This window comes from Callionymus lyra, chromosome 17, assembly GCF_982586985.1.
Source record: "Callionymus lyra chromosome 17, fCalLyr1.hap1.1, whole genome shotgun sequence".
NCBI classification, from domain to species: Eukaryota; Metazoa; Chordata; class Actinopteri; order Syngnathiformes; family Callionymidae; genus Callionymus; species Callionymus lyra.
Genome location: NC_141834.1, coordinates 23213961 through 23238493, shown reverse-complemented (window position 1 = coordinate 23238493; position 24533 = coordinate 23213961). Strand labels below are relative to the sequence as shown.

Sequence of the window (24533 nt, the reverse complement as noted above, 5' to 3'; positions counted from 1 at the left end):
CATTACTTATTTTTAATGTAAGTTTATTTTATTATTTTTAAAAAGCACTTTCCTACAAACACTTCATTTTTTCTTTAAAAGAAACGATATATTATTGTTACTAAAGTATCTTAATATATCGTCACATGTATTGTGATACGTATCGTAACAGAGTTTTGACAAAACACACGTCCTTAAAAACACTGTTTCATGAAGCTTCATAAAACAGTAGCAATGTGTTCAGACTCCACTAGATGGCGACGGTTTTGTGCGTTTATCGTAGAAAGTTTATCCGTCTGTTATTGAATTTGACACCGAAAATGTTGACATTTTTCTTCAAGCATTGAATATTTTGGTGGAATTATTCAATTAAAACATTTATATATTGAAGGTTATTTTCCTAGTAATTGAATTAAAACATTTAAATATGTTCAAAAGATATAATTTAATGTTATTGGTCGTGAGCTGCTACATCGTCACATGATCGTCTGCGCATCACATGATTGGCTGAGAGGTTGATGAGTAGCTCTGTTGGTTTAGTCTGGAGACTCTATTATATCAACAATTATATTGAATTTAAAAGACTGTGAATTTAAAAATATTGAATATAGAAAATGTCCTTTTGAATCGTTGGAAAGAGAATATTACATTTTTATGTGTAAAAATGTATTAAATATTTGTATTCAAATAGTCAATGAAACAAATGTAACCTTTTAATATAGAAATGATTAAACTCCTGACGACCAGGAAGTCGCCGCTCGTCCTCCAACGACTCGTGTTATCGTGACTTGGCCTCCATTAGAAAAGCATCAATAATAAGGCGGCGCCGCGTCACGTTCATCTTTCATGAGTCATGTTTAATGGACGACCACGAGTTCAGTCGGCGGCGCTTGGTGTCGCCCCGATTCAATCAAACCCCGTCAGGCCATCAGTTCGACTTGATGAGCTCCAGGAACCGATCTCGCCGCCCGAGTGCCTCTGAGCAAGAGCAGCCATGTGATCGTAACAGATCCGTGCTGTCAGCGTTAGATTCTCACCACCTGTCAATCAAACCGCTGGTAATGAATCAAGTTGTTCCATAAACCAGTTCATTTACAATCTGTGGCCCTGAATCTAAGTTTATTCATGTTCATGTTGTTGATCAACATAAGAAGAGATAATGAACAGTAACAACGATGTACAGACGTCACGTAAGAAGCTGAGTTCTATGAGAATTCAACTGTATCTTCTCGAGATCCGACGACATGAACTCGTTCTTCTACAGACGTATCCGAGGCGCTCGTTCTTGTTCACCAGGGCGACTAGATGTTAAGTCGCTGACACAATAGAGTTCTTGCACTTCATCGTTGCTGAGATTTTTGATGGAAATAAAACAATAAAAGTAACAAATCATGCAAAGAGACTTTTCCTGTATTTGCCTAAAATGAATCAAACACATTCTGATCCGACATAAATACTTTTTTAAACTACAAATCATTATTTTAAACGCCTGGATTTCACTAGTTCTAACAGCCTGTGGTGAGCAGAGCATGCTTTCATAGAACCTGAGTTATGACTGTAACTTGGTTGTTTAATGTGCAAAAAAAAGCATTAAAAAAAATCAAAGCTCTTAAGTCTCGAGATTTAACTTCATTATAATATAATAATAAAACATTAACAATAGCATAACAACTTAAGTTCTGAGACTTTATTCTTTCACAAGATTCTTGTTGTAATTTTTGGTTTGTCGTTCTAACTCGTTTAATCCAAACAATATCAGAATCGCTGGAAAACCATTTTAATACCTAAACACACTGATAAAGCCTCATGAAAGTTAAAGATTAAATAACAACAAAAGTGTTAATGAATCATTTAAAAATCACGCATGAATATAATCAAACGTTTATTTCACTTTAAATAAATTCAACCTCTTTGTCTCGTCGGGCGACGAACGACTGCTGATGATTAACAATAATAATTGTTCTAGAAAATGATACGTTCGTCGGTGTTTTTAATCATAATCGTTTCAAATAAATCCAGCTCGCGGCGCCGAGGCTGTCAATCAAAGCTAACATTACAGCAGTGATGACATCATCATCTGCGGGACACGATAAAGGATCAGGAAGTGATCGATGGTTCGAGGGCGTCGGTGACAGAGTTGCTGATGGTCTCGGCTCGAGTCGGTTCGCCTGATGCGAGCGCAGAGAAACATGAAAGGCGAAGAGAAGGGGACCAAGTATCAGGCCCTGTGGGACGCCGGCGCCGAGAAGAGAGTAGGAGGTGCAGTTATTTATAAAAACGTCAGTCTGAGGCGGTAATTGAACCAGTGGGAGACGCTGGGTTAAGAAGAAAGAAACAAAACACCTTCTGTTTACTGGACGGAGCAGTTTGAGTTGATGACCAGCAACACCTGAGAGGATCCATAGTGTGGTTGTGTTGTTGTGTTCACCTGGTAGTGTTGTTGTGTTGTTGTGTTCGCCTGATACTGTTTTTGTGTTTGCCTGATACTGTGGTTGTGTTGTTGTGTTCACCTGATAGTGTGGTTGTGTTCGCCTGATACTGTTTTTGTGTTTGCCTGATACTGTGGTTGTGTTGTTGTGTTCGCCTGATACTGTTTTTGTGTATGCCTGATACTGTGGTTGTGTTGTTGTGTTCGCCTGATACTGTTGTTGTGTTCGCCTGATACTGTTGTTGTGTTCGCCTGATACTGTGGTTGTGTATGCCTGATACTGTGGTTGTGTTGTTGTGTTCGCCTGATACTGTTGTTGTGTTCGCCTGATACTGTTGTTGTGTTCGCCTGATACTGTTGTTGTGTTCGCCTGATACTGTGGTTGTGTTTGCCTGATACTGTGGTTGTGTTGTTGTGTTCGCCTGATACTGTTGTTGTGTTTGCCTGATACTGTGGTTGTGTTGTTGTGTTCGCCTGATACTGTTGTTGTGTTCGCCTGATACTGTTGTTGTGTTTGCCTGATACTGTGGTTGTGTTGTTGTGTTCGCCTGATACTGTTGTTGTGTTCGCCTGATACTGTGGTTGTGTTGTTGTGTTTGCCTGATACTGTTGTTGTGTTCGCCTGATACTGTGGTTGTGTTGTTGTGTTCGCCTGATACTGTATTTGTGTTGTTGTGTTCGCCTGATACTGTGGTTGTGTTGTTGTGTTCGCCTGATACTGTGCTTGTGTTCGCCTGATATTGTGGTTGCGTTTCCTCCCACAGTTTTGTTTTGAGGTGTGAGTGTGTGTAGTTGATTTTTTATGACACCAGAGTTGATACTAGTTGATGTTTAATGACACCAGAGTTGATATTAGTTGATGTTTAATGACACCAGAGTTGATACTAGTTGATGTTTAATGACACCAGAGTTGATACTAGTTGATGTTTAATGACACCAGAGTTGATACTAGTTGATGTTTAATGACACCAGAGTTGATACTAGTTGATGTTTAATGACACCAGAGTCGATACTAGTTGATGTTTAATGACACCAGAGTTGATACTAGTTGATGTTTAATGACACCAGAGTTGATACTAGTTGATGTTTAATGACACCAGAGTTGATACTAGTTGATGTTTAATGACATCAGAGTTGATACTAGTTGATGTTTAATGACACCAGAGTTGATACTAGTTGATGTTTAATGACACCAGAGTTGATACTAGTTGATGTTTAATGACACCAGAGTTGATACTAGTTGATGTTTAATGACACCAGAGTTGATACTAGTTGATGTTTAATGACACCAGAGTTGATACTAGTTGATGTTTAATGACACCAGAGTTGATAGTAGTTGATGTTTAATGACACCAGAGTTGATACTAGTTGATGTTTAATGACACCAGAGTTGATACTAGTTGATGTTTAATGACACCAGAGTTGATACTAGTTGATGTTTAATGACATCAGAGTTGATACTAGTTGATGTTTAATGACATCAGAGTTGATACTAGTTGATGTTTAATGACACCAGAGTTGATACTAGTTGATGTTTAATGACATCAGAGTTGATACTAGTTGATGTTTAATGACATCAGAGTTGATACTAGTTGATGTTTAATGACACCAGAGTTGATACTAGTTGATGTTTAATGACACCAGAGTTGATACTAGTTGATGTTTAATGACACCAGAGTTGATACTTGTTGATGTTTAATGACACCAGAGTTGATACTAGTTGATGTTTAATGACACCAGAGTTGATACTAGTTGATGTTTACTGACACCAGAGTTGATACTAGTTGATGTTTAATGACACCAGAGTTGATACTAGTTGATGTTTAATGACACCAGAGTTGATACTAGTTGATGTTTAATGACACCAGAGTAGATACTAGTTGATGTTTAATGACACCAGAGTTGATACTAGTTGATGTTTAATGACACCAGAGTTGATACTAGTTGATGTTTAATGACACCAGAGTTGATACTAGTTGATGTTTACTGACACCAGAGTTGATACTAGTTGATGTTTAATGACACCAGAGTTGATACTAGTTAATGTTTACTGACACCAGAGTTGATCAACAGTTGATCGTTAATCTATTTTATGTTCGCTATATTTTCCGTCAAATTACATTATATTAATCAGCGTAAAAACCCTTCCTGTACGTCGGACTAGTTCTGTATTCAATTCCAATATCAAGCCTCATATTTTCAATCGAACTCGAAGCCGTACTTCCTTCAGTCGTGTGTAGATTCAACTCATGTTTGTGTGTGAGTTGAACTGCTGGAGCAAACGTCTTCACTCTGCCGTCGCGCTGACGCCGAGCTAACCTGTCGCCCTCGTCGCCCGCAGCCTTGTACTGCAGCACGCCGGACTCGCCGCAGCACGGCTTCGTGGTCAGCCAGACGGGCGGGCAGCTGAACAGCGTGGTGCGCTGGGCCTGCGACCGCGGCTACAAGCTGATCGGCAAGAGCGCGGCGTCCTGCAAGAAGACGGCGCTCGGCTTCTTCGCCTGGGACGCCCCGGTTCCCGCCTGTCAAGGTACGTCCGACCTTTTGCGTTCCTGCCTCCGGTCTTGTTATTAGCCGCCGTTCTGGTCAGCGCCTGCTCAGCCCGGCGTAAAGACTCCGGGAACATCGCCCGGAGCGCCGGACGCTTCCCTGACGCTCGAGCCGCTCACCCTGAAAAGGAGGCTGTCAGGTGGAAGAAGGAGCAGGAATCAATCCTACGCTCTTCTGTCAATTTCCACTTCTTCAAATTACTTTGGCTAACTCTCCATTAGCATGCAGCGTCGCGCCGCGGTCGAGTCCCGCTCCACTAATTGGGTTTCCTGATGCACACGTGTGGACGCGTGCGATGTGCGGGCGAGCGCCTCGCGAGGCAACAGATGGCCGAGGCCGCGGCGTGTTTTTGTTTCGCAGCAGGATCCTCGGAACGTCTCGGAATCATCTCAAAACACCTGTGATTGATTGGATCAGAGCGCTGCTTTCAAACGGGTCCTCTGAACTGGACGTGGACTGGAATCAGGTAATATTCTGGCGCAGCTGCCGTCCATCTGCTGGATTCGATTACCCACGTTTCATCTGTGCGAAGAATCTGAATCCGTCACGACTGGCGGCGGAATTACTGACCTCAGATATCTTAGCAAAACATGTTCCTTCGTTTGTTTCAAAGTTTTGAAACTCTCTTCTGGAGAAACATCTGTCAGGACGAACCTTCACCACCGATGGACGCGTGGAAACTGTATCATCGTAACCAAGAGACTCGAGCAAGAATTCAAACTTTAATCAAACTCTTGGCGTGAAGAGGAGAGTGAAGACTCGGTGGAAAAAGGTGGAGACAAAAAAGGATGAACTCAAATCTAGGGCTTGTACAGAAAGTGTACAACGACTTGACCCTTGACCCGTCTGACACCTTAAGTAGGTCTGAAACCTTCTGTACGTCACTCTTCCGTACATCGAATAATTACTCTACATCGGACACTTTCTGTCTATTCGACACTTTCTGTACATCAGACGTTTCCATATGACACACTTTCATTACATCGGATAATTACGGTACATCGGAAACTTTCCGTACATCGGATAAATACTCTACATCGGACACTTTACGTACATCGGATAATTACTGTAAATCGGACACTTTACGTACATCGGATAATTACTGTAAATCGGACACTTTACATACATCGGATAATTACTCATCGGACACTTTACGTACATCGGATAATTACTCACATCGGACACTTTACGTACATCAGATAATTACTCACATCGGACACTTTACGTACATCGGATAATTACTGTAAATCGGACACTTTACATACATCGGATAATTACTCATCGGACACTTTACGTACATCGGATAATTACTCACATCGGACACTTTACGTACATCGGATCATTACTTATCGGACACTTTACCTACATCGGATAATTACTGTAAATCGGACACTTTACATACATCGGATAATTACTCATCGGACACTTTACGTACATCGGATAATTACTCATCGGACACTTTACGTACATAGGATAATTACTGTAAATCGGACACTTTACATACATCTGATAATTACTCATCGGACACTTTACGTACATCGGATAATTACTCATCGGACAAATTACGTACATCAGATAATTACTCATCGGACACTTTACATACATCGGATAATTACTCATCGGACACTTTACGTACATCGGATAATATCTTTAATACCAGAGACGTTGCTGGACCAGGGATGCTGGAGATGTTCATGGATGATGAGAAGAAGAAGATGTTTCTACAGACGAGACTTTCCTTCCAAACACAAAGTCTCTTCATCTGATTCTGTTTCTGATCCTCATCCAGTCGAAGTCTAAACACATCCCTCCATCTCAATGTGACCCCTGACCCCCTGCTGCCCCCTGATTGGTTCATGTCCGACGACGGCCGTCCTCGGAACATCTTCATCCTTCTACTCCTTCATCTCCGCGGCTCCAATCCAAACACCCGGAGCTCATCTCTCTCCAGACCCTGGTCTTCAGTGCTGGGGTCAAGGGTCAGCTCCTGACACTCTGGTCCACTCATCTCCTGCTGCTCGCCTGCACAGCAGACGTCCATGTGCTCGTGATCATCTGATCAATAATTCACCTCCATCTTCGACGAACCAGAGTCAACGCTCGACATCCGTTGAACCGCAGATCTGAGGTTGATTGCTTCTGTCTCGGCCCACGAGGTCGTGGTCGGAGGAGGAAGTTCACGCTTCCTGCGGCGAGCGTTGACCCTCCTCGTGACCCCTGGAACAATCTGGGAGCAATCACCTGATGTTTGGGCTCCTGACTCCATTAATCATGTCTGTTTGTACGACATGTTTCAACTCTTCAAACATCTGAAGGTCAGCAAACCTGCTGAAGGAGCTTCTGTCGTCGCTGACCAGAGAAGATGTTTTCGTGAAATAAATGTTTCAAAAATATTTTTAGAAAGTTACTGTTTTTAATCCTCATTTGTATTTGTATTTGTGTCGCTCAGATTATTGTTCAGATTATTTCTTGAATTATTAATGTAACTTACTTTGAACTTGTTTTTGAAAAAAAAAAAAACTTTGTCATGTTTAAATTTTCAATTCTTAATATCGGACACTTTACGTACATCGGATAATTACTCATCGGACACTTTACGTACATCGGATAATTACATCGGACACTTTACGTACATCGGATAATTACTCACATCGGACACTTTACGTACATCGGATAATTACTCACATTGGACACTTTACGTACATCGGATAATTACTCACATCGGACACTTTACATACATCGGATAATTACTCATCGGACACTTTACGTACATCGGATAATTACTCATCGGACACTTTACGTACATCGGATAATTACTCACATCGGACACTTTACGTACATCGGATAATTACTCACATCGGACACTTTACATACATCGGATAATTACTCATCGGACACTCTACGTACATCGGATAATTACTCATCGGACACTTTACGTACATCGGATAATTACTCATCGGACACTTTACATACAAACGATAATTACTCACATCGGACACTTTACGTACATCGGATAATTACTCTACATCGGACACTTTACGTACATCGGATAGTTACTCATCGGTCACTTTACGTACATCGGATAATTACTCACATCGGACACTTTACGTACATCGGATAATTACTCATCGGACACTTTACGTACATCGGATAATTACTCACATCGGACACTTTACGTACATCGGATAATTACTCATCGGACACTTTACGTACATCGGTTAATTACTCACATCGGACACTTTACGTACATCGGATAATTACTCATCGGACACTTTACGTACATCGGATAATTACTCATCGGACACTTTACGTACATCGGATAATTACTCACATCGGACACTTTACGTACATCGGATAATTACTCTACATCGGACACTTAACGTACATCGGATAATTACTCATCGGACACTTTACGTACATCGGATAATTACTCTACATCGGACACTTTACGTACATCGGATAATTACTCATCGGACACTTTATGTACATCGGATAATTACTCTACATCGGACACTTTACGTACATCGGATAATTACTCACATCGGACACTCCACGTACATCGGATAATTAGTCTACATCGGACACTTTACGTATATCGGATAATTACTCACATCGGACACTTTACGTACATCGGATAATTACTCACATCGGACCCTTTACGTACATCGGATAATTAATCACATCGGACACTACGTACATCGGATAATTACTCTACATCGGACACTTTACGTACATCGGATAATTACTCTACATCGGACACTTTACGTACATCGGATAATTACTCTACATCGGACACTTTACGTACATCGGATAATTACTCTACATCGGACACTTTACGTACATTCGACACTTTCGGATAATAATAATAAAAAAAAAAAAAGATTCATGTCATTGATCTTCTATTGATTATCAATGTCTTGACAGTCTTTAGTTTTCACGACTCTTGACACGTTAAAACTCGTCAGTCAAGTTGAGTCAAGAAATAAAAACTTTTCATTTGAAGGTCGTTGACTTTAACACATTAAACAGGTCCCCGGTGGAACAAGGTCGTGACCCCTGATTTAGGGAATAAAGCTCATGATAATTCTTCTATGTTATTATTGTTGTTTTATTCATTTGAGTGTAATCGTCTGTGGATTCAGCATCTGTTGCCGGTTCTGGTTCTGGCTCAGGTCCTGGTTCTGGCTCAGGTTCTGGTTCTGGCTCAGGTCCTGCAGGTCCTAACCCGTCCTGTCTCCCCAGCCGTGTCCTGTGGCGCCCCCAGTGCGCCGGACCACGGCGGCGTTCTCGCCACGGACTACTCGGTAGGAACTCGCGTCACTTACTTCTGCAGCTCCGGCTACAGACTGTCGTCCAAAGAAGTGACGACGACGGTGTGCCAGGCTGACGGCAGCTGGAGCAACCATAACAAGATCCCGCGCTGCATCGGTGAGTGACAGCTGTCAACAAGTGTGTATGTGCGAGGATATGAATGTATACACAAGTCTCTCTTTATATAGTGATTTAGTTATGTTTGTTATTGTTATTATTGTTGTTGTTATTGGTTTGAAAGATGTTTGTTATTGTTATTATTGTTGTTGTTATTGGTTTGAAAGATGTTTGTTGTTTGTTAACTATTGTTTTACTTGTTTTTAATAATCAATGTTGTTTTATTATTGATACTGTTTTTATTGTTGTTGTTTTGTTATGGTTGTGATTTTATTCTTCTTTTTAACTATTATAGTCTTTTTGTTGTTGTTTTTTTTATGGTTATTATTGTTATTCTTTTTTTTAAACGTTATTCTTTTTTAATTATTTTTACGAGGTTAAAAGAAATTATTTTAATTAATTTCCTGTTATAGTAAGTTTGCCTTTTCGTTGAGATATATTTTGGTTTAAATGTTTTTTTTATACTCAGTTCTTATTGTTATTCAATTTAATTATTTTAACCTAAAATATTCATGAATCTTTTTTTTTTTTTACATATTTTCATAATTGCTTTGTGAAAAAAGATAAAATATTTATTCATTTTATTCACAATAGTTTTTTGTTGTCGTTTTGATGTTTTACTCTTTTTTTTCCACATTATATTTTTGTGTTTTTTCTCTTCATTCTAGATTCACTTTTTCAAATCTACTTGTGATTGATTTTGTTGATCAATGAAAGTGAATAATGATCAATATAATGATCATAAAACGATCAATAAAACGATCAATATTACAATCAATATAACGACCTGTAAACATGTGTTTGTTCATCAATGATTTCAAGTGAATAATGATCAATATAACGATCAATATAACGAGCAATAAAACGATCAATAAAGCGATCAATAAAACGATCAATAAAACGATCAATATTACAATCAAAATAACGACCTGTAAACATGTGTTTGTTCATCAATGATTTCAAGTGAATAATGATCAATATAACGATTAATATAACGATCAATAAAACGATCAATATAACGACCTGTAAACATGTGTTTGTTCATCAATGATTTCAAGTGAATAATGATCAATATATTGATCAATATAACGATCAATAAAATGATCAATATAACGACCTGTAAACATGTGTTTGTTCATCAATGATTTCAAGTGAATAATGATCAATATATTGATCAATATAACGATCAATATTACAATCAATATAACGACCTGTAAACATGTGTTTGTTCATCAATGATTTCAAGTGAATAATGATCGATATAACGATCAATATAACGATCAATAAAACGATCAATAAAACGATCAATAAAACGATCAATATAACAACCTGTAAACATGTGTTTTTTTATCAATGATTTCAAGTGAATAATGATCAATATATTGATCAATATAACGATCAATATTACAATCAATATAACGACCTGTAAACATGTGTTTGTTCATCAATGATTTCAAGTGAATAATGATCGATATAACGATCAATATAACGATCAATAAAACGATCAATAAAACGATCAATAAAACGATCAATAAAACGATCAATAAAACGATCAATATAACGACCTGTAAACATGTGTTTGTTCATCAATGATTTCAAGTGAATAATGATCAATATATTGATCAATATAATGATCAATATAGCGATCAATATAGTGATCAATACAATAATTAACCACTTCCTGTCCACCTGTGCAGTGACGTCGTGTCCCAGCCTGAGCTCCTTCTCTCTGGATCACGGCACCTGGAGGATCGTCAACGGGTCTCAGTACGAGTTCAGGACCAGGATCATCTTCACCTGCAGCCCCGGGTTCTTCAGGGTCGGCCCCGCCCACATCCAGTGTCTGTCCAATGGCGTGTGGAGCTGGAGGAGCGAGAGGCCGCGCTGCAAGAGTGAGTGACAGCCGTCCAGAGTGATGTTCGACCAATCACGCGTCTCCTCCTCAGTCATCTCCTGCGGCGAGATGTCGACGCCCCCCAACGGGAAGAAGATCGGGAGTCAAAGCAGCTTCGGAGCGTCGGCCATCTTTAGCTGCGACCTCGGCTTCGTGTTGAAGGGTTCGAGCGTCAGAGAGTGTCTTCTGTCAGGACTCTGGAGCGGATCTGACTCTCACTGCCTGGGTGAGTCTGACTCTGACTCTGACTCATGACTCTGACTCATGAATCTGACTCTGACTCATGACTCATGACTCTGACTCTGACTCTGACTCTGACTCATGACTCTGACTCATGACTCTGACTCTGACTCATGACTCTGACTCATGACTCATGACTCTGACTCATGACTCATGACTCTGACTCATGACTCTGACTCTGACTCATGACTCTGACTCTGACTCATGACTCTGACTCATGACTCATGACTCTGACTCATGACTCATGACTCATGACTCATGACTCATGACTCTGACTCATGACTCTGACTCATGACTCTGACTCATGACTCTGACTCATGACTCTGACTCTGACTCATGACTCATGACTCTGACTCATGACTCTGACTCTGACTCATGACTCTGACTCTGACTCTGACTCTGACTCTGACTCATGACTCTGACTCATGACTCATGACTCATGACTCATGGCTCTGACTTATGACTCACGACTCTGACTCACAACTCTTACTGATATTACAGACTTACTACTCTGAATTATGACTCTGACTCATGACTCACGACTCTGACTCTGACTCATGACTCTGACTCATGACTCTGACTCTGACTCATGACTCATGACTCTGACTCATGACTCATGACTCATGACTCATGACTCTGACTCCTAACTCTGACTCACGACTCACGACTCTGAATCACAACTCTGATTCATGGCTCTGACTTATGACTCTGACTCATGACTCACGACTCTGACTCTGACTCATGACTCTGACTCATGACTCTGACTCTGACTCATGACTCATGACTCTGACTCATGACTCATGACTCATGACTCATGACTCTGACTCCTAACTCTGACTCACGACTCACGACTCTGAATCACAACTCTGATTCATGGCTCTGACTTATGACTCTGACTCATGACTCACGACTCTGACTTACAACTCTGACTCATGGCTCTGACTTATGACTCACGACTCTGACTCACAACTCTTACTGATATTACAGACTTACTACTCCGAATTATGACTCTGACTCATGACTCACGACTCACGACTCTGACTCTGACTCATGACTCATGACTCATGACTCATGACTCATGACTCTGACTCTGACTCTGACTCTGACTCTGACTCATGACTCATGACTCATGACTCATGGCTCTGACTTATGACTTATGACTCATGACTCATGACTCATGACTCTGACTCTGACTCTGACTCATGACTCATGACTCATGACTCATGGCTCTGACTTATGACTTATGACTCATGACTCATGACTCTGACTCTGACTCTGACTCTGACTCTGACTCATGACTCATGACTCATGACTCATGACTCATGACTCATGACTCTGACTCATGACTCATGATTCTGACTCTGACTCTGACTCTGACTCTGACTCTGACTCATGACTCACGACTCTGAGTCTCAACCTTATTTTATTTTAATCTTTTTCCGCTTTTTTGTTTGAAATGTTTCGTTGGTTTAAAGAAACAATCATTTGAATGTTTTTCTAGTTTTATCGATAAAGTTTTGAGTCGTCAGACGAAAACAGTGGTGTCTTGAGTTCACATGGATTCCAACAGCAGCAGCAAAGAGTCCAGTGAAGGTGATCCTAGAGACTCCTGTCATCACTGCCTTCAGAGCCTCTGATCACTGCAGGCTCTTCATGGAAGCGTCGAGACGACGACTCGCTGCAGTCGCTGCTGGATCTGTGGCTCCAGAGATAATAAAGTGCAAGACTGCGTTCCTGGAGCTCAAGTGAATTAAGAGAATCAGTCGCGCAGTCAGAGGCAATTTCTGAGCTTTTAAGTGGCGCCGGAATCTCAGCAGATCCTCTTCTGGAGCAGAAACCAGTCCGTGGTCGTCGTGACTCTTTGAATCGAACCGAGCAGACGTCGCTCTGGACCTGAACACGTCTGACACCAGCACTGGACCTGTTGCTGCTTCAGAACCATCGACTGAAGGAGCTCCAGAGATCAACCTTCAGATCCTGGTTCAAAACCTCAGACAACAACCATTGTCGTGAATCTTTGTGTCGCAATTAAACCTCCGGCCTCTAGATGGCAGCAGTCGTTATGTCCTCCGCAGCTAAAGGAAGAATGATGACTGAGGACGAGAGGATACAGTGAGTCCAGCAGCGTTTAAAGCTGATGTTTGGACATATTTTAGTTTGAAAACAATTGAAAGCAGTTACGACTGAGGACGAGAGGATACAGTGAGTCCGCCAGCGTTTAAAGCTGATGTTTGGAAATATTTTGGTTTGAAAACAAATGAAAGCAGTTACGACTGAGGACGAGAGGATACAGTGAGTCCAGCAAGCTTTTAAAGCTGATGTTTGGACATATTTTGGTTTGAAAACAAATGAAAGCAGTTACGACTGAGGACGAGAGGATACAGTGAGTCCGCCAGCTTTTAAAGCTGATGTTTGGACATATTTTGGTTTTAAAACAATTGAAAGCAGTTACGACTGAGGACGAGAGGATACAGTGAGTCCGCCAGCTTTTAAAGCTGATGTTTGGACATATTTTGGTTTTAAAACAATTGAAAGCACTTACGACTGAGGACGAGAGGATACAGTGAGTCCGCCAGCTTTTAAAGCTGATGTTTGGACATATTTTGGTTTTAAAACAATTGAAAGCAGTTACGACTGAGGACGAGAGGATACAGTGAGTCCGCCAGCTTTTAAAGCTGATGTTTGGACATATTTGGGTTTTAAAACAATTGAAAGCAGTTACGACTGAGGACGAGAGGATACAGTGAGTCCGCCAGCTTTTAAAGCTGATGTTTGGACATATTTTGGTTTTAAAACAATTGAAAGCAGTTACGACTGAGGACAAGAGGATACAGTGAGTCCGCCAGCGTTTAAAGCTGATGTTTGGACATATTTTGGTTTTAAAACAATTGAAAGAAGTTACAACTGAGGACGAGAGGATACAGTGAGTCCGCCAGCTTTTAAAGCTGATGTTTGGACATATTTTGTTGACATAACAGTTGACATGAACTCTTGACTCCAGGCGTGTTCTTGACATGAGCTCTTGACTCCAGGCGTGTTCTTGACATGAACTCTTGACTCCAGGCGTGTTCTTGACATGAACTCTTGACTCCAGGCGTGTTCTTGACATGAACTCTTGACTCCAGGCGTGTTCTTGACATGAACTCTTGACTCCAGGCGTGTTCTTGACATGAACTCTTGACTCCAGGCGTGTTCTTGACATGAACTCTTGACTCCAGGCGTGTTCTTGACATGAACTCTTGACTCCAGGCGTGTTCTTGACATGAACTCTTGACTCCAGGCGTGTTCTTGGCGTGTAACTGCTAATGTCTTCTGGTCCTCCAGCGGGACACTGCGGCGTTCCGGAGCGGATCGTGAACGGACAGGTGATCGGCGAGAACTTCGGGTACCGGGACACGGTGGTGTACCAGTGCAACCCCGGGTTCAAGCTGATCGGCTCCTCGGTCCGGATCTGTCAGCAGGACCACGGCTGGTCGGGTCATCTGCCCGTCTGCATCTGTGAGTCCAGGACCAGATCCTGACGACCACCTTCCATCCTCAGCATCATCTCATCCAACATCCCTGTCAATCACTCCAGGTCACATGACTTCCCTTGAACCCGTCTCACCCGTTAAAGCCTGTGATTGACAGGTCTTCTGATGACATCACTGATCGCACAAACATCTTTTGAATCCTACACATTTTTGACGTGATCCCGTTTAACTTTGGTATTACTTTTTAAAAACTGTCTTCAAGGTCAGCTCGGCTTCACGATCATCGTCACATGACCCGTCAATCAAACAACCGTCCAAACATCCATCTGTCCGTCAACGATCTCTTTCACACGACCAGTCAGATCAGAACTTTATGTTTACGTCGTGAATCCTAATTGAAGTTATCGTCCTTTAAGTTTCAGTCACTTCCTGTCATGGTTTCATCAGGTTTCACTTCCTGTTTCAAGTGTTTCCTTTGAAGTCCCGACATCATTAGCTTAACATGCTACGTGCTAATTAATCTGTATCCTTTGCTGTGTCTCAAACATACTTCTCTTAGTATACTAACTAGTAACTAGTTCTCCACAGATAGTATGTCTCAAACATACTTCTCTTAGTATACTAGAAGTTAGTATCATCAGGATAGTGTATGTACTAACTAGTAACTAATCCTCCACAGATAGTATGTCTCAAACATACTTCTCTTAGTATACTAGAAGTTAGTATCATCAGGATAGTGTACGTACTAACTAGTAACTAATCCTCCACAGATAGTATGTCTCAAACATACTTCTCTTAGTATACTAGAAGTTAGTATCATCAGGATAGTGTACGTACTAACTAGTAACTAATCCTCCACAGATAGTATGTCTCAAACATACTTCTCTTAGTATACTAGAAGTTAGTATCATCAGGATAGTGTACGTACTAACTAGTAACTCATCCTCCACAGATAGTATGTCTCAAACATACTTCTCTTAGTATACTAGAAGTTAGTATCATCAGGATAGTGTACGTACTAACTAGTAACTAATCCTCCACAGATAGTATGTCTCAAACATACTTCTCTTAGTATACTAGAAGTTAGTATCATCAGGATAGTGTACGTACTAACTAGTAACTAATCCTCCACAGATAGTATGTCTCAAACATACTTCTCTTAGTATACTAGAAGTTAGTATCATCAGGATAGTGTACATACTAACTAGTAACTAATCCTCCACAGATAGTATGTCTCAAATCACATACTTCTCTTAGTATACTAGAAGTTAGTATCATCAGGATAGTGTACGTACTAACTAGTAACTAATCCTCCACAGATAGTATGTCTCAAACATACTTCTCTTAGTATACTAGAAGTTAGTATCATCAGGATAGTGTACGTACTAACTAGTAACTCATCCTCCACAGATAGTATGTCTCAAACATACTTCTCTTAGTATACTAGAAGTTAGTATCATCAGGATAGTGTACGTACTAACTAGTAACTAATCCTCCACAGATAGTATGTCTCAAACATACTTCTCTTAGTATACTAGAAGTTAGTATCATCAGGATAGTGTACGTACTAACTAGTAACTAATCCTCCACAGATAGTATGTCTCAAACATACTTCTCTTAGTGTACTAGAAGTTAGTGTCATCAGGATAGTGTACGTACTAACTAGTAACTAATCCTCCACAGATAGTATTTCTCAAACATACTTCTCTTAGTATACTAGAAGTTAGTATCATCAGGATAATGTACATACTAACTAGTAACTAATCCTCCACAGATAGTATGTCTCAAATCAAACTCTGCTGCTACAAACTAACAGGAAATGACACGACAGCTTCTTCTTCTACTTCTATCTAACAATAATTTCAACCAGCTGTAGGAACACTAGCGACACCTGCTGGCAGCACGTTATGCAAGTTTGAAAAAAGAAATAAAGAAAAAATATGAGAAACAAAATATTCTGCTGCTGCTGAAAATGCACCTGTAAGTATATGAATATATATACAGTATATATATATATATATATATATATTCATATACTAAGACGTAACTTCCATTTACAACGTCACTAAGATGGAGCCGTTTAGTGTAGAAAGTATCCATCGATTCATACTCAGTTTTGTGGGTGTTTTAGTGTCAATTTAGTGTGTATGGAGCACTACATTTACATACTAAGAATTGAGACGCACTTATGCACTAAGAACACTAACTTTGAGTACACTAGTATGTGATTTGAGAGACAGCACGAGTCTATTGTTCTTTCACGACGTCCCTCGTTTCACTCAAACCTCATGATCTCAATATACTTCGTGAGCTTCAACCATTGTTAGATTTTCTGTTGCTTACGTTGACTTTCATGATCGACGGCCATTTTGGTTCAAGGTAAAGTCATGAAGGACCTTCTCCTCCTGGTCTTCACATGTTGTCCTTCGTTCCAGCGGTCACCTGTGGACACCCAGGAAGCCCCATCTACGGTCGCACGGCGGGCGACGGCTTCAACTTCAACGACGTGGTTCAGTTCTCCTGCAACAAGGGCTACACCCTGGAGGGACCGTCGGCCGCCCAGTGCCAGGCCAGCCGGCAGTGGAGCCAGCAGCCGCCGACCTGTCGAGGTGAGACGATGATTGACAGCTGGTTCGTGACGCTGATGTGACTCGACAGTCGAGCAGCTGCAGAGGTTTCTTCACGACACGACCATCGGTTCAGCGTTAACTTGAGACTCGTGGCGTAGAATATTTGTGTATGTTAAACACCGGAAGATTTATTATGTTGCTCAAGATGCTGCGTCGCTAACGCTAGCGAGTCTGATCGTGAAACTGAATCTTTATCTTCAGATTTGATTAAATGTGAGGTTTATGCTGGAAATTCTTAAATTCTTAATGTTGGTTTGTTACCAACGTTCAGACAATAATCCCTCACCACGTCATAGTGTTTTTAATTCTGCATAAGACAAGTTTTGGGCTTAAATAATATTGAATCAAACCAACATTTCAATGATTCATCAAATGTTTTATGAAATACTACATCGCAGATTTTTATTTTCCGCACTATTAGGCACCGGATTATAAGGCGCACCTTCAATGAATGACCTATTTTAGAAGTGTTTTCATAAATATTTTGCACCGGATTATAAGGCGCATAGAATAAAAGATACAAACGTTTGACTGGGGTTGTGTTATCATCCACTAGATAAAGCTGAGCAAAAGGGAATCTTCTCAAAACAGTGAGATAAAGTCAAACTTTATTAAGGGTCTGACAACTTTGTTCACTCCCATGGTAACGATGTTCAAATGATGTTTAAAAGGCTTCAAGCAGCAGCTCGTGAGACTGGTGTTGAGAGAAGACAAATGTTGAGCAGCAGGGAAGTTGAGCGCGTGTATGACGGCTAGAGTGCACATGTATGACATGTTGAACGCACGTGTATCACATGTCGTCACAGAGTCATGAAAGTGTTTGTAAACAAGTCATCCAGCAGGTAATGTTCATATATAAGGCGCACTGTCATTTTTGGAGGAAATTAAATGCTTTAGACTTAGACTTAGACTTAGACTTAGACTTAGACTTAGACTTAGACTTAGACTGCACTTTATTGATCCTTTGAGACGACACTCTCAGGGAAATTTCTGTTTTCCAGTAGCACAGAAGGAATAGAGAAAAACCAAAAAGCACACAGAAGAGGACGATAGCATTAAATAACAAAACAGTAACTGAATATAACGACAGTATAAACAAAATAAAAATATAAATAAAATAAAATAAGCTAAACAAAGTGACTTTACGTTATTTCAAATGAAAGTGTCAGAGTGTTGTTAATCCACTGTAGAGGTGGAAGTGTCAGACTCCTTTAAAGAGACATTTAAAGTGTGCCTTATAGTGCAGAAAATACAGTAGATGGATCATTTTTTTAAAATAATCAAAACAATATATACCATTTAAACTTGTATCTTTAAAATATATTTTTTAATATTTTTGAACTCTCCACCAATATTGTGTTGATATATTCTCTTCTCAACATAAGAAATCATTTGAATTAAAATAATTACTTCACGTTCATCGAACCTTCATCTCTGGACAGTAAAATATCAGTAACATCTCGTGTCCCAGCGAAGAAAAGTCTTCAACCCTCGTTTAATTTCCTTCGTAAAAAGATGCAGAATTGATCGCAGCTCTCGGAGGAAACTGGTGTTTGAACGGTGAAGGAGCTTCAGTGACACGTTACAAAGGAACTGTTTAATTGCTTCTTACCTCTGGCTCGGCCTTCTTCTGCCGCTTGAAAACCCGGTGTCTTGGCAGCGCTCGCCTGGATCCTGGAGAGCTGGCGGCGTCCCGCGGGTCGACTGGCACCGACGATCAAAGGAGTCGAAGCTCGAGATCGTCACGACTCATGTCGTCGATGAGCGTTTGACGCACACCATTAAACATCTGGATCTGATGGTTCAACGCTCCGGAAAAACACCTTCAAGAAAACGACGCTCGTTTTCTCTCCAGGTTGTCGTGGAAACAGAGTTTATTTCACCTCCTCGCGTCTCTCGCTCAGATCATCAAAGAGTTTCTATTGTCGTCTCTCACGCCGACGCGACCTTCATCAGAACCAGGTCCGACCTCTAAAAAACACTGGTTCACGGGTGAGATCGGTGTCAGGAGAGACTGTGGAGGAACAAGAGATACTTCTCATCGCCTTCCATTTAGGGTGTTAGGAGGAAGTCCCGGGGCGGACCCAGCACACACTGGAGATGTTTAGCTTCTCAGTGTTCCTGGAGGAAGGTTCTGACGTGTCAGTTAGTAAATGGATGACGAGCCAGACATGAGTCACTCTGGCTTTTGACCAGGTTTAACTGCTAACTCTCTTCCATGTTTACTAGTCAGTGAGTAGGAAATATTTAAGTTTAATTAAAATGAAACACTTTTGTTTAATATGGTCTTGTGGTGCGTTCACTGTCTATATTATATATATATTATTTCTACTTTATTTTATTTATTCTATATTATTTCTACTGTATTTTATTTCTTCTATATTTTATTTCTCCTATATTATTTATACTGTAATTTATTTCTACTACATTTTATTTCTTCTGTATTATTTATACTGTAATTTATTTCTACTATATTTTATTTCTTCTATATTATTTCTGCTGTATTTTATTTCTTCTATATTATTTATACTGTAATTTATTTCTACTATATTTTATTTCTTCTATATTATTTCTGCTGTATTTTATTTCTTCTATAATATTTCTACAGTAATTTATTTCTACTATATTTAATTTATTCTATATTAATTCTACTGTAATTTATTTCTACTGTTATTTATTTCTACTATATTTTATTTCTTCTATATTATTTCTGCTGTATTTATTTATTCTATACTATTTCTACTCTATTTTATTACTTCTATATTATTTCTACTGTATTTATTTCTTCTATATTATTTCTATTGTAATTTATTTATACTATATTTTATTTCTTCTATATTAATTCTACAGTAATTTATTTCTACTGTATTCTATTTCTACTATATTCATTTCTTCTTCTATATTATTTATACTGTATTTTAATTCTTCTATATTATTCTACTGTATTTCATATCTACTATATTTCATTTATTCTATATTATTTCTACTGTATTTTATTTCTTCTATATTATTTCTACTGTATTTTATTCCTACTATATTTCATTTATTCTATATTATTTATACTGTATTTTATATCTACTATATTTCATTTATTCTATATTATTTCTACTGTATATAAACTACTGTATCTATATCACGGAGGTTTCATTGAAGAGTTGAACACATGAATCGTGTTCTTTATTTTAAACAAGTGTTATTTCTTCTCAGTCGTCAACTGCACGGATCCTGGAATCCCTGCCAACTCCATCCGGGAGAGTAAGATCGAACACGGGAACTTCACCTTCGGCAGCGTCGTCTTCTACGACTGTAACCCCGGCTACTTCCTGTTCGGCTCCTCCGTGCTCACCTGCCTCCCCGTCGGACACTGGGACAAGCCTCTCCCAGAATGCATCGGTACAGTGAACCCTCTTTCTTTCGTGATCAACATGTGCGTGATGACGGTTCTCAAGTGTGTTTCCAAAGTAACCTTCAGGACGTTAGGTTTGAACTTGAGAAGCTCAAGAGATAAATGTCTTTCACTCGTTCATCTGATGAAACCTTTCTTCTGGTCTGAGATAAGAGACGATGGATCCTCTGACGCGTCTGTAGCTTTTACAACGATGTCGTTCATACTGGTCGTGTTTTATTGTATGTATTTATCGTGTTAATGAACTTTAAACAAGCTTTAAAATGAAAACAATGTTTAGAAATGAAGTTGTTGATCAGATGAGGTTCGTTCTAGGATCACTAGTTTATGTCTCATACATGGTAGCGTGTCCGAGGTCAGAGGTCAGAGGTCACGAGGGATGAAAGATGTGATGAGATCTTCTTCCTCGTCATCCACCTGACGGTGTCAACACTCCTCTCCTCCCTCCATCCAATCTTCCGTCCCTCCAGAGGTGGACTGCGGTCACCCCGGCGAGCCTCCTCACGGACTCGTGACCGGAGACAAGTTCACCTTCGGATCCACCGTCAGATACTCCTGCGCCGGCGAGCGGCGGCTGCTGGGAGACGCGGCGCTCACCTGTCAGCTCAACGGACACTGGAGCGGTCCACTGCCCCACTGCTCAGGTACCAGAACCACCACTTCACTCAAGGCTTTGTGGGTCTTTGTGAGTCTGTGTGAGTCTTTGTGAGTCAACAACGCACTCGGAGCGAGCGCTTGAAGAATCACCTTGATTTGATTGTCTTTTGTTTAATAGACGAGCCATGAGCATGTTTTTCAGAGTGAATTCACGAGCTCTCAGTGTGTGTCTGTCAGAGAAAGAAAGGAGAGAAAGAAAAGTACAATTAGAAAAACAAGAGCGAAACAACTTTGACAGACGATCAAACAAATCAGTGAGAAGGAAACTCAGGAAAATAAAACAGCTTAAAGTACAGAAGTTTTCTGAAAAGAGGATCATGTGACCAGAAACAAGTGGTCGTTGATCTGTGGTCGTCGAGATCTTTACTCATTACACTTCTCCAGCTGTTATCACGCTTTGTTTATACAACCAGTCCCTTGGAGGTGGAGACCATTGATGACGCGCGGTGACAAACCTCCATGCTTGACCAATCACAGCAGAGTGGGTGTGGTTATGGTCAACAAGACTTCACACACACACACACACACATACACACACACACACACACACACACACACACACACACACACACACACATTCACACGTTGATTTAACTTTTCAAAAGGAAGATGGGTTTCTGGAGCTGCTTGACGGGCGTCTGCACGCTCTGATGTTTTAGATGGATGGTTTATTGTGAGTTTAAAGACTTGTTCGTGATGATTATCTAGTGATGTTGGTGTTCGACTCACAGTCAGTTTAAAGTTTAAAGTTTGATCGTCAAGAACCATCTTGTTTGTGTCGTCTGTGAAGAATCTTCCACTGAAGATGTTTCACAGATACAAGTGTATTTAAATAGTGTTGTGTGTTCGTACACCGACGACTCGCCGATGTTGCCTTCATGAGAATCATGACATTAACGTTAGCGATGAACTCTGTGGACGCTGAGATGGAAGCGAAATGTCATCTTCTATTTCTGGAGCTCCAGGAGATAATGAAGAGCAGAAACATCAAGACAAACAAGCGTCTGGACCGAACGTATGAAGAAGATCTTCTCACTCATGAACTTCTGAAGATACAACGAAGCAAAAGAATGAACCGTGTTTTAATTACTGACAAACTGGAGTCATTTTGTATCGTTTGATATTTCAGAGTAAATTAAATTAGCCTTAAATAGTTGTTGAGAAGCAGAAGATTGTTCTTTTCAAGCTTCAACGAAAGTTTGACTTTCAAGTGTTTGACTCGACGAGTATATTAGTTGATAAATATAAAATATTAACCGTATGTAACAGTTTATATTTGTATCGTTAGTGTAAGTAAGTAAGTAAGTAATTTATATTTCTATCGCTCTTTTCCAGACCAGGGTCACAAAGCGCTTAAAAAATTAAAACAATACTCAATAAAGTATATACTTTAAAGGTCAAGATAAAACTATAGAAACGCTCGCCGTCCGCCATGTTGGCCGTGATCCCGCCGCGTCACGTGACCTCTGACCCCGGCAGGTTCGTTGAAACGTCTCGTCAAACATCAGCGTCTGTGTTCGGATCAGTGTTGCAGGAAACGCTGTTATTCTCTCGTCACTTAGGCTTGAGATTCTATTTATTTATCCGAGCGATCCGTGCGACGCCGCCGACAAATGAGCCTCGAGGAAATTGATAGTTGCTCCAGATATATTATTATTTAGTGATGTTTCCATTTGCCTGAGCGTCGTAGTGTGGAGAGATTTAATGAACACGAGAGGCTTTTTTCAGACGATGAGAAGAAAAGTGGTTTTAATTTGGTGAAACTATGAGTCGGAACGTTTTCCTCAAATGTTCCTCATTTCACCCTCGACGTCCAACGAGCTGCTGCTGTGCAGAGTTAAGAAAATATAATAAATATACTTTGATTTAATCCGTTTCTATTAAGTGCAACATGTACAACGAAGTTAATCAGTCATCAAACAGTCGCATCAATAAAACATTATTAAATCGTTATCTCGACAGTAAAAATGACTACATTAATACATAAATATAATAAACAGTAGTAGTAGTTCTGTTTATTATATTTATGTATTAATACATATATAATAAACAGTACTACTGATACTATTGTACTGTAGTAAAAAACACTTAATTCGTTCTGTTGTCGCACAATCACACCATCAAATGTTGTGTAACAGTTCTTGAGGGCGCTAGCAGCAGAGAGATCTATCAACAGAGAGATCTATCAACAGAGAGATCTATCAACAGAGAGATCTATCAACAGAGAGATCTAGCAAGCAGAGAGATCTATCAACAGAGAGATCTATCAACAGAGAGATCTATCAACAGAGAGATCTATCAACAGAGATCTATCAACAGAGATCTATCAACAGAGAGATCTATCAACAGAGAGATCTATCAACAGAGAGATCTATCAACAGAGAGATCTATCAACAGAGAGATCTAGCAACAGAGAGATCTATCAACAAAGAGATCTAGCAACAGAGAGATCTATCAACAGAGAGATATATCAACAGAGAGATATATCAACAGAGATCTATCAACAGAGAGATCTAGCAACAGAGAGATCTATCAACAAAGAGATCTAGCAACAGAGAGATCTAGCAAGCAGAGAGATCTAGCAACAGAGAGATCTATCAACAGAGAGATCTAGCAAGCAGAGAGATCTATCAACAGAGATCTATCAACAGAGAGATCTAGCAACAGAGAGATCTATCAACAGAGAGATCTATCAACAGAGAGATCTATCAACAGAGAGATCTAGCAGCAGAGAGATCTATCAACAGAGAGATCTATCAACAGAGAGATCTATCAACAGAGAGATCTATCAACAGAGAGATCTATCAACAGAGAGATCTATCAACAGAGAGATCTATCAACATAGATC

The 24533-nt window shown here is 40.1% G+C and overlaps 1 protein-coding gene across 1 annotated transcript in view; it reads left to right on the top strand.

Annotated features, from left to right (window-relative positions):
- Positions 1-24533, top strand: part of LOC148063047 (CUB and sushi domain-containing protein 3-like) — a 414667-nt gene that overhangs the window by 302847 nt on the left and 87287 nt on the right. The window contains exons 49-56 of the mRNA XM_087812099.1: positions 4749-4937; positions 9200-9385; positions 11083-11277; positions 11332-11505; positions 14844-15017; positions 17428-17601; positions 20830-21015; positions 21499-21672. Of these exons, the coding sequence (XP_087668225.1) occupies positions 4749-4937; positions 9200-9385; positions 11083-11277; positions 11332-11505; positions 14844-15017; positions 17428-17601; positions 20830-21015; positions 21499-21672 (1452 nt within the window). The remainder of the gene's footprint in view (positions 1-4748; positions 4938-9199; positions 9386-11082; positions 11278-11331; positions 11506-14843; positions 15018-17427; positions 17602-20829; positions 21016-21498; positions 21673-24533) is intronic.